This window comes from Charadrius vociferus, unplaced genomic scaffold (assembly GCF_000708025.1).
Source record: "Charadrius vociferus isolate BGI_N301 unplaced genomic scaffold, ASM70802v2 scaffold409, whole genome shotgun sequence".
Lineage (NCBI taxonomy): Eukaryota > Metazoa > Chordata > Aves > Charadriiformes > Charadriidae > Charadrius > Charadrius vociferus.
The window spans coordinates 924,878-936,152 of NW_009650082.1; the positions used below are offsets into that span (position 1 = coordinate 924,878).

The following is an 11,275-nucleotide window of genomic DNA, read 5'->3' on the forward strand; positions in this document are numbered from 1 at the left end:
GCTGTCAGTGTTTCGGGAACTGACAGCATACCGCTCTGTTGTCTGTCCGGGTGTCTCGGGAAGAGCTGGCTGTTGGCTCTCGTCAGCAGTTGGGTGCGTACATGTCTGGCTGAGGTGGAGCGGAGCATTGCAGAAGGAGCTGGAGAGCCTTAGCTGTGCGGCGAGTTGGACCAGTCCTCCTCCACGGGGTGATCCACGTGGGTGTGGAGCTCCGTGTTGGTGCTGTCGTGGGTGGGCTCCTCTTGCAGTGAGCAGGCATTGGACAAGCGCTTATGAGCAGTGCATTGCTCAAACCAATGTAGGCGATGGCATCTCTCTTCTCATGTCCATCAGTAGAGACTGTTGTGTGGACAGTGTAGTAGCATATTTGAACGAGCTGCTTCTCCCAGCAGCTGCAGAGGCGTTCAGCTGGCTGATAGGGACCCTGCAGGAGCATCGTAACCTCATCTGACAGGAGCTACACCAACAACTGTGCCTTCATGTACAAGGGGTGATGGTGAACAAAGGTGGGTTTGAGCGGATCAGCTTGCGTATTGAAGCCTCCTGTTTTGTTGTAGCGTAGTCTCTGGTTTGGGGTGTGTTACGAGTGACTGGATTGCTGATCCCGGAGTCGCTTCTTGGCTTGCGTCCTTCGTGTGGCAGGGGATGGACAGTAGGCATCTGGCCACTTTGAAGCAATTTTGTTGAAGGCAGAAAACACAAGGGTTCGGCAACTTAGTTTATCTAGGAAGAAAAGTGGACAGCAAACAATAGAAGGTGCTAAATACTTCTCTCTGCTGAGTGGCATTTGGTGCAAAACGTGAATGGCTGTTTCAGGCACAAATCTCACAAACTCTCTTTTCTTTGTTGTTCAGCTGCTCTTCAGGCCCTAAAGCGTAAGAAGAGGTACGAGAAGCAGCTTGCACAGATAGACGGCACGTTATCAACAATTGAATTTCAGAGGGAAGCCCTTGAGAATGCCAACACGAACACTGAAGTGCTTAAGAATATGGGTTTTGCTGCTAAAGCTATGAAAGCTGCTCATGACAACATGTAAGTTATCCCTTTCTGCATCCTTCCGTAGGACCTTTACTTTGTCGTTAGTTTGATCTGCTGAATGCTAGGTGTTTCATAAGCAAAGGTAGAACTAGAGTAGCAAAATCTTCTTTTAAAAGGCTATAACTTCAACTAAACTAAAATACTGGATATACTTTCATATTGGGTGAAACACGCAAGTATCGATGCTTTCTCAGTTCGCCACCATTTTGCACGGCACGCAGCCACTGCCTTTGTCCAAAAGAAGGCAAGCACCAGTGTAGTCCAAAGCAAATGGGAGGGTGCACCAGTTACAGATCCACCCTGTAGCAGCGAGAATTTTAAGCCTCAAGGGGAGACTTAAACTTCTTTCTGTGCAGTGGTGTTTGGGTATGTAGCAATAATTAAAGGTAAGCCGCATTATGGGAACGTTGTACTTGCTCCAAAAGCAAATATTATAGACGTGATGTAATAATGCTGGATCAGGACAGACCAAATTATTATTAATACTAGTAATGCAGAAAAAAACCTCTTCGTATGAAGTCTCTGTATATAGCTGCTGTGAGCTAAGCTTTTAGGGAAAAGTAAAAAATATGTGCATAATTTTGTTGAGACTAAATTCAGATAAAATTCAGACTTGCATGCAAAGTGTATCTTGGAAAAGGACCTTGTAAAATGTCACCATGGTGTAGCATTTCTGCAGCAACCAAGAAATACGGTCTTAAGTGCTGATTGGGAAAGTGCCTGATTATATTGAACTCTTTCCTTTCTTTTACAGGGATATTGATAAAGTAGATGAATTAATGCAGGACATTGCAGAACAGCAAGAGTTGGCAGATGAGATTTCAACAGCCATCTCAAAGCCAGTAGGATTTGGGGAAGAATTTGATGAGGTATGCTTTAAATTTGCCCCTGTTCATATCATAAAATCATAGAATCTTTTGGGTTGGAAAAGATCCTCAAGATCCTCAAGTCCAGCTGTTAACGTGTTACAAAGTCCACACCTAAACCGTGTCCCAAAGTACCACATCTACGTGTCTTTTAAATACCTCCAGGGATGCTAACTCATATGAGATCTTTCTTTTAAGATCTGCGTGTTGCACGTCTAGTGTAGTACGAGCATGTAAAATCTGTCCTAGAACTTGTTACCAGCTGGTCCTACATACAGCACAGCTGCGTACAGCAGCTGTGACCCTGACTTGATGCTGAGAATGAGCTGGATGGTCTGATCTGTTTGGACTTAGATGATTTCTTTCTCTTCACTGCTTTCCCCACCCTCCTCCAGGAGGATCACAAACAGGAATTCAGATGAAGATTCAGACTCCTCATCTCCTCAGTTTGCTCTGACCCTATATCTTTAAGCTATTTTCTTTAATAACAGACCAGCTAAATCTACTTGCTAATAAATATGACTTAAAGTCTCTTCTCTCTCTTTTTTTTTTCCTTTTCCTTTAGGATGAACTCATGGCAGAACTAGAGGAACTAGAACAAGAAGAACTAGACAAAAACTTGCTGGAAATAAGTGGTCCCGAGACAGTACCACTACCAAATGTGCCCTCAATATCAATACCGTCAAAGCCAGGTATGTATGGACCTTTCCCAGAAACATCTTGGATTGTTAAAAAGTATGCTTGTTTAGCTGCAAGCTCCTCAAATTTGAGAGATCTAGCTGCGGGCAGCGCAGACGTTTTCTTGAAATTGCTTCATGAATCACAAATTACATCTACTGCCGTTTCTCCGTAGGTGTAACCTGCCTTTTGTACGAACCACGAAAATTAATAGCTATCACAGGAACAGTTATTATCTGTTCTAGCGCTACCAGTTTATCTACAGCATGGATGACACTCGGGGTAGAGGGGAGATGTGGAGAATGTAGAAGCCTTCTGCTGGTTGGTGCTGGCCCAACAGGGGACTAATCCTGACAAACACACCAAGGCTGTAAAAGGGAGTGGAGAGTAAATTAGCTCTGGGAATTAGTCCCGGTCTGGTTCAGTACCACATTGAACCATGCTTCCTTGCTGCTGCTTTATTTTTAAATTTGATCCCTGCTTGTCTGGCTTTTGGGAGCAACTAACCTCAGAGGGCGGCTCTTTGGGGACAGCTGTTCCTCCTCTGAGCTTTGCACGTACTCACACCAGACGGTACCCAACTCAGGGTCATCCCAGTGTTAGAGCACATTTAGCTAGGAAAGTTTAGTTAGTGTGATGATTTTACACGGAGAACAGGCAAGAAGCGGTCCTGTTTACACAGACAGCTCTAAGCTGCTGTTACATCTGAACTTATCACTCTTCAATGAACTAGAAGTGATACCTCTTGAAATATAGTTGGGTTGGAATACCTCTGGCACTCGTTAATGGCGTATGAAGCTTTACTAGACTGTTTTGCTGAATCTGCCTTCATGTATTATGAACGAGTTGTAGACTTCGCGGCTCTATTTCATTGACTGGCATGGGGAAAAAAGGTCCAAAAAACTAGAGGATGAAAATAGTCCCAATTGGTCAGTGTATCTATAATTATCTTGCTGCCTTCCTGGGCTTCAAAAGACCTGGGAAGCAGCAGACGCTGCCAAACAACAAGGTTCTGCTTTAGGTGGCATGTAATGAAGTTTGCTCCTGTGCATTATAGTTCTTTTATTCTGATGTAATTGATTTTGTGGTGTTCTAGTTCTGTTTTGCAAGGCAGCATTGCTGACAAGTGTTGAGAGGGGAGTGAGTTATATCAAAATACCCTGAATCTGAGACTTTATCTAGATTCAGATCCAACAGCAGGAGAATAGTTTAAATAAAGGTATGCCTTACCTTTTTATTTCCTAACTGGTTTGATGAGGTTTGTTCTCTAAATATTCTTTGGGTATGGACTTTAAAACGTACTGACTTGAACCTAAATAGACTTTTTGCATTATATTAGCTGGTAGTGACTCCACGTGAGTAGGAGGCATTGTAATTGTGCACATATTTAAGTAACGAGACTGCATAAGACTTATGTAGACACAGCATTCCCTAAAATAATACAAATTATGCATGTTTGTTGTAGTAAAAGCTATGAGTGTAAAACCTCAGTGTTTTATAGGATTTATGTTAAGCTGCTTTCGGATAGAAATTAGAATTCCATGAATGTATTTAAATAGCATGCAACTTAAATAAGACTGCCTCCAAGGCCAGCGTTTGGGCAACCTGGGGGTTCTTGGGGGGTGGGAATTTTCTATGGGGTTTTTGTTTGTTTTGGTTTTGGTTTGTTTGGTTTTTTTTAACCTAAATTGTTTTTCACTTAAAATTGACTTAATATACACTGGGATTAAAAGTCATGGGTCAGACTTTCAAAGGGACGACTTTACCTAACAACGCAGGTATATGCTTAATGTGTTTTTTGGAAATAATTAATGTGTCTTCTGCGGTAGAGCTGACTCTTATCACCTCCTTTTTATTCATCAAATGGAAAATGAGCGTGAGCTTTCCGACTTTGCCAGTTCTCAGGAGCTGTCTGGATTTTGACTTAATCAGTCTGAATGAGAAATTTTTTGCTACTGCTTGTCAGCTAAATTGATGTCAGAAGAAATACAGGCAAAAGCTGGTTTTGTTTAACGGAGACCGGAAGAGCTTAAGTTAGGAAAACAAATTCCAAACTTGTACAAATTGGTAGGTCCTGAGTTTGACTGAAAGCTGACTCAGTTCTCTTACGTAAATGTTTCATTTGGAATGACACAAACCATTTTGAGTATGAATTATTTGACACCCCCTCCCCCTCCCTTAGAGAAAAAAACACTGTCTGAGGAAATGACATGGGGTTTTTTTGGTATTTTCCAAAATTATTGTGTCTATTTCTGGGTTAAAGATTTTTTTTTTTTTTCTGAGTTAATGGTTTTCATCCCAGAAACTGCACATAACTGTCACGTTATGACAAATAGCAGCATTTGCAGCATTTGTGCCCCTGGAAGGACCAAAAATGCTATTGGGGGCAGCTCGTGCTTAACATCTGCACCCAACCCGCTGCGAGTGAGCGTGGGAAGAGGAGGGGAGCAGCAGGTCCCCCGGGCTAGTGAGCTCTTCAGGAGCTTCAACTGACACAGGACTTGGGGGTCTCCCAAATTCTGTACCTGGCTAGATGAAAACACAGTAGCCTCATTTGTTGCACTTTGAGGATTTCATGGTGGAATAAGGAGTTTATTTTTTAGGGGAGAGACTGTTACACTGGACGTGGCAGACAAGAAGCTGAAAACTCGGGGTCTTCTGCTTGGAGGTTTGGTGATGAAGGGGAACGGGACACACTGCTGGTGTACACATCTTACCCTTCATGCACGTTTGCGCTCTTCCCGTGGGAGCTATTGGCTTTTTCCGCTTAAAGTGGTAATATCAGGAAGTTTAGCCCATTCTGGCTTTTTCAGAAGGCACCTTTCACTTCAGTTCAAAAAGGTCTTGTGTATTTGTTTTCCTCTGCTGGCATTTGGTGCCTCACCTATTGGTTAGGTCAGTGCACAGAGGCTTCTCTCCTACAAAGAACTGCGACAGGATTCCGTCGAGATTCCCACTCACCTGTTTTCTTTTAATATTTTTGCAGCCAAGAAGAAAGAGGAAGAAGAGGATGATGACATGAAAGAGCTGGAAGCTTGGGCAGGAACCATGTAACCACAGCAGTAACTGGCTGAAAAAAGACTTTGATTACCTATTCTGGGTGCAAATGTGTTGTGTTGAGGAGAAAGCATACGCAAAATGTCTTTATCTTTAATTTTAACCCAAAGCAGTGGGAACTGCATTGCTGTTTTCTGCATAGCATGGTCTGCCCAAAGGAAAGAAAGGGGAGCAGGGGGAATTGCCTGCCGTTTATATGGTTGAATTTCTGTAAAAAGGTATTTGCAAAAATCAAACCTTCAGCTTTTGGACTGTGCTACTGCCACTGCTGGATCTTCATCTTCAAAAGTTTGGGCCATATTGAATTGAAATAAGCTGAAAAACACTCTGTAATTTTAAGTCAGTTTTAGTGTGTCTAGAAGTCTTGTAAGGCATTTAAAACCAGGAAAAGTCGTAAGCCACCATCGGCTTCTTATTGTGTTTAGGTGCAAGAATGCTTTAGGTTTTTAGTTCTTTGCAAGTTCTATTTATATCCCTCGACTGATGTGTGGCCAGCCTTGTGTTTGTCACCGCAACGATGTAGTCACTATTCCCATTTTAATTGGTGATAATGATTTGCAATTGACAAACGCTGTCTTGGAAATAGGGAAGATTTAAATTTCAGTTGTACATTTTTCTACATAGCACTACAATGTTTATGGCTTATTTGTGATAATTGATAACCCATTCAGATACGTGCACACAATTATTTTAATTAAGAAACTACTATGGATTGCACTGTATTAAATATCTTGATTAATTTTCCTCTGTGGCTACTGTTGTCAATTCTTTGTGATGTTTAAGTAATCTGACTGTAACTTAGGTGCAGTTTGGGCTCTTTCTACGTGAGTGACGTGCGCTCTTTAAACCTAGCGGAGCTCTGGTGGTACGACTGTAGCCGAGTTGTGTAAAGCTACAGCCTTAGCTGAGCAAAATTGCCAGAGGGTTGCTACAGCGGGTTTCTTACTGTAATCATATCCTGATCCACCATGTCAAAACCCCCACACTAAGGAGAAATCAAAGCTGCATTAATAGGAGAAGCAACAGGTTTAGGGACGGAGCTGGGAGCCTTGGCTTTATATTTTTTTTTGTCATAGAAATGATACCTGTTGTGCACTGCGCTCACAAATGCTGCAAATCTTAAAGCAGTAATATTCTAGGAGTTATGGGTGAGCACCTCAAGTGCTGCAAAGTGTCTTAATAGAAGTGTTCAGGTGTAGCTGGGAGAGTAAAAAGAAATCCCCTAAGCACCGTTAATGCTTTTAAGGTTACTGATGGAGAAGATCAGAAACTAAGTGACAGAGGCACCACCTGGCAACCCAGCTGTTTCCCGGGTTGTGTCTTCTTTCCTGTTCATTTAGCCAATTGCTTTAACTAAAGGAAGGACCTAGTCTGCACAGCAAGGAGAAAATGCAATGACGAGTGTGTGTTAGGATTCCTCTTTACTTCTAGCCAGACAGCTACGACAACCTTACTACTTACAGCCTATTTTGTCTTGATTTTTTTAATAAATGATGGGGTGGTTTCTTAACCCTACAATTTATTAATATGTCTGAGGACCGATCACCTTTGTGCTTTGAATATTGCTGAATTCCTTGATATATTGCATCATATCAGTGAACAGCTAAAACGCTGAGAGTAGAACACCTTTCTGCCTTGCTCACGCTCATTCTGTGGGTGGGACTGACCTGTAAGGAGCACCGAGATGCAGTGTGAAAGGGAACAGGCTTTTTGTAGCTGTGCACTCACTGCCCAGGATTTCCTCGTCCTGGGAAGGGTGGTCTGGTTCCTGCTGGGAAACTATTCTCAATTAACGCGCCCTCATTGGGCACCTTAATTTGCAGCTGCATCAGTGTTTCCTTATAGAGCTGCTGTTAGGTGTTAAAGGTCGCGAGCAGTAAACGGGTCCAGGTATTTTCAGTTTGTGTTTAATCTTTGTTTTTTCCCTTAGGGGAGGTGACAAGCATTGTCGATGGCGCGTGCGTGTATGAGACCGACACATTTAAAGCCAGGCAAAAATATAGTCTGGGCAGATGGACCTTCTTACTGCTTTCCCCCTTCTAATGCATCCAGCCTTTTGCGGAGGGGATGGCTGGGGATGCCACGCAGGTGGAGAAACCACGACATCGCATTTGTACGTTGACCTCAGGGAAGCAAAACGTTTTCGCCAGGAGTGGCAGGGAAGCGCTTTGTGTTTATACTGCGTGTTGGGGTTGGGGGAGTTGGGAAGGATACCGCTGTGCGGTGGCTGCTCGAAGGCCTGGGATTTTCCTCACCTGAAAATCTGCTTTTGTACCTTTGGAACAGGGCAAACGGGCAAAGAGCACTTGCAAAGGCTGGGGCAGAGAGCAGCTGAGGTGGCTTTGCTTCCAGCGCTGCTGATGACAAATCTCAGCACGTGTCCTCCCCCGGGGCTGGAGAGCACTTGTGTTGTACGGCAGCGGGGGGTTTCCTCCCAGGAATAATGGAAATCCATAGCTCTGCCCGATACCGCTTTAGGTGAAATCCATCTTCAGTGTCGTTGGATCTTTTGGATCTTTACCTTTCCAGATGTATAAATGGCTTTTCTGTGTGCCTTTCCTGGTCTCTCCAACAGATGCTCTCTCTGGGACTGTTTTAAGAAACAGAGATTTAACTGCAAGAACCTTCAGCGTAATGTTAAATAGCCCGGGAATAAGAGGGGCTCCATTAGCCACTGGTGGCAAATCACTCTCCCGTTGCTTAACTGATAAGTTGTGCAAAGCGTGCTTAGTTAACGCGTGTTGGTAATGAGCTCTCGGGAGGCGCTTCGTGGCTTCGCTGGCACCAGTGACAGGAGTGCGCTGGAGGGCGGTTGGCCTGGCACAGCGCTCCAGGTGCCTCCTGCGGGGACAGTTGGGTACGCAGCACACCGGGACCCATCTCGGGGTGCGGGGGGGAGCAATACGCTCGCTAAAATGTATAATCTGCTTCCTGGTACTTGAAGCATTTGAGGGTAAGTGTGACTTCTCCAGCCTTGTCTCTGCTTCGCCTGCAGGGAAGTGCTCCCCAGGAAGGAGTGCCCTAAGGGACCTCCTGCCTGTCCCTAAGGGACCTCTGGGGCTCCAAAGGCTTTGCTGCCGGACGTGCCGCGACTGTTCCTACCTTCATGGATCTGCTCTTACTGCTTGTGGTTAAATGGCTGACGTGGTGTCAGCCAGGAGGTAGCTCCAGTGCTGAGAAGGAAGAGCTGTTCGTCTTCTCCACAATCCGAGCGTTTCATATCCAGCGTGGACAAGAGGAAACGGCCTCAAGTTGCGCCGGGGGAGGTTTAGATTGGATATTAGGAAAAATTTCTTCACCAAAAGGGTTGTCAAGCTCTGGAACAGGCTGCCCAGGGAAGTGATGGAATCGCCATCCCTGGAGGTATTTAAAAGACAGGTAGATGTGGTGCTGAGGGACATGTTTTAGTGGTGTTTTTGGCAGTGTTGGGTTAATGGTTGGACTCGATGATCTTAAAGGTCCCTTCCAACTGAGATGGTTCTATGATGAAGCACTTGTGTGTCGATTGGCGAAGCTGTGTCTGGGGAAGTCCCCTGGTGTGCATGGTCATGGTCCGTACCAGTGGGGTCCAACATGGCTTCAACACCACTGGCAGCAGCAGAAAACCCCTGGAGGTGGTTCCTGGGGTTGTGCCGGAGCCTGGCGCTGCCCGCAGGCAGCACGCGGAGGTCAGCAGGCACGTGCCTGCACGTGGCTGGAGTTCACTGTCGCAGCGTGGGCAAGGCTGGACCTGCCCTGGGGTGGCAGTCCGTTAGCATGGTTGCTTCAGGGATGGATGGAGATGTGACTGCTCCCTACAGGCATGGAGAACCTGCGTCCTCAGCTCAGGACGGTGAATACGGATGTGGTGGGAGGCAGAAGGCCTTTTGCAAAGGTGTCGCCTCACCCATGTCTGTCGGTCTGCGATGGGAAGGAGCAGGAATGCTTTCCCAGCTCTCTTCAGGAGCTGCTGCACCCTGCACACATGCAGGGTATGACATTTCATTTAGGAGTGAAAGCTTGTGGCTGTCACTTGGTGGCATAAACCAGCTGCCAGCCTTGCCCTGGGGACTTCCTTTCCCTGTCTGAGATGCTGGCTGCCGCCCCCCTTCTCACTCCTCCCCTTCCCCTGTGCCCGTAGAGCTCCTGCATCCCCCCTCGGGACCTCGTCCTTGTCTGGGGGACAGCTGACCTTACTTCACTGCTAAATAAACCCTGCTGCCCGCTCTCACAGCAACACCTTACAGCTCCCTGGCTCTGTCCTTACCCCCCGGTTGCTTCTGCCCCCGGTTTTCCCCAACCTTAACCTGACCCTCAAGCTCTGGACTACATGTGTGTCTCACTGCCCGGCTTTCTTGCAGGGCAGATGGGTGCCACCAGGCCGGGCCCCTCGGGAGCAGCCGGTGCGGGTGCCATGGGCTGTGGGCTGGGACCCCCCGTCTCCCCTGCTGTGGGGACAGGCTGGGGCTGTGACCCTGTGTTCTTGCACCGAAGAACCGCTGTCCTCTGGCCAGCCTGGCCCTGAAGGTCACAGTCTGGACCAAACGGCTTGTGCTTCTCCTTTCTTCCTCCTCTTCTCTAGCTTAGACCTACCCTGCCTGCGTCTTCTATTAAACCCCACCATGGAAACCCATCAGATGCTCCTGTGATGCCGCAGGTCCCCCATTCCCCGGCACAACCCCTATGGCACATCACCTCCCGGGATCCTGAGGCCACCATCGTCATCCTGCGCATCGCTGGTGCCGGGTGAGGGTTTAACAGCACGGGGCATCCAAAAAGCGGAGACCTCCACGGCTCCCCTGGGGTGCTGACACCCCGGGGAGCACCGTGGGCTTCTCCGCACCTCTGCAGGTACCTCCAGCGTGTGACAGCCTGGGGGTTACTATGGCAATGTGGCTTCTTCCCCGGAGATGCCATCACCAGTTGCAACTCTCTCTAATCCCTTCGCAGCCGTATATTTAAATCTCAACCCTTTCATTAAAACCGATCAGCTTATTGAAGCCTCTGAATGCAGCGTATTTATGAAATTAGCCTGCCTGGAAGAATGAGTTTCTTCTCACTCAAGAGGTGTAATACCGCTAATCGATATAATAGGTTAAACCCTTTTATTACAGTTCTGCTGAGAGGATCTGGGAGTTTGACATTTGTATGCCGCGTTCAACGCTCCCTTTCTCCCCTGCTAGTTATTTTTATCATTATTTTGGTTCTTAGGACAAAATTGCACTCTGCTCATCTGGAAAGCTCTTCCCCCTCTAAATCCTGCTCGCGTTCAGCTTACGCTCAGCCCTGTGGCAAATAAAAGAGCTCTCTTGACTTAATTTCCAAACATCAAGGTCCATTAAATCAAAGTGATGCTTTCCAGATCTTGTGGCTCTCAGCAGCCCATCCCCGTCCCCATCCCTCCCTCCCTCCCTCCCTCCCCTGGCTCCAGGCGTTTCAGCTCCACTGGATGTCTCCTGAGCTGGTCAGCTGGCAGGATTTTGAAGCCACGTTTTAGAGCATTATCAGAGGTTTCCCCTTGTCTTGCCGATGCTCTGAGAACCCGGTGATATCCTCCAACGTGTCATCTCGGAGCTGTGGCCGAGAGCATCCCGTGTTGGCTGTGCCACGGGTGCGAAGGAGGGATGGTTGGCCAGATCCCGCTGGGTCTGGGGCCA

General features: G+C 46.7%; 1 protein-coding gene across 1 annotated transcript; it reads left to right on the forward strand.

Moving 5' to 3' along the window:
* The first annotated feature begins 493 nt into the window (after nt 1-493).
* Nucleotides 494-6,383, forward strand: CHMP4B (charged multivesicular body protein 4B). Its single transcript, XM_009892115.1, has 5 exons — nt 494-506; nt 855-1,032; nt 1,793-1,907; nt 2,470-2,596; nt 5,569-6,383. The coding sequence occupies exons 1-5, from the start codon at nt 494-496 to the stop codon at nt 5,634-5,636; spliced, it is 501 nt and encodes a 166-aa protein (XP_009890417.1). The 3' UTR covers nt 5,637-6,383.
* Nucleotides 6,384-11,275: the final 4,892 nt, after the last annotated feature.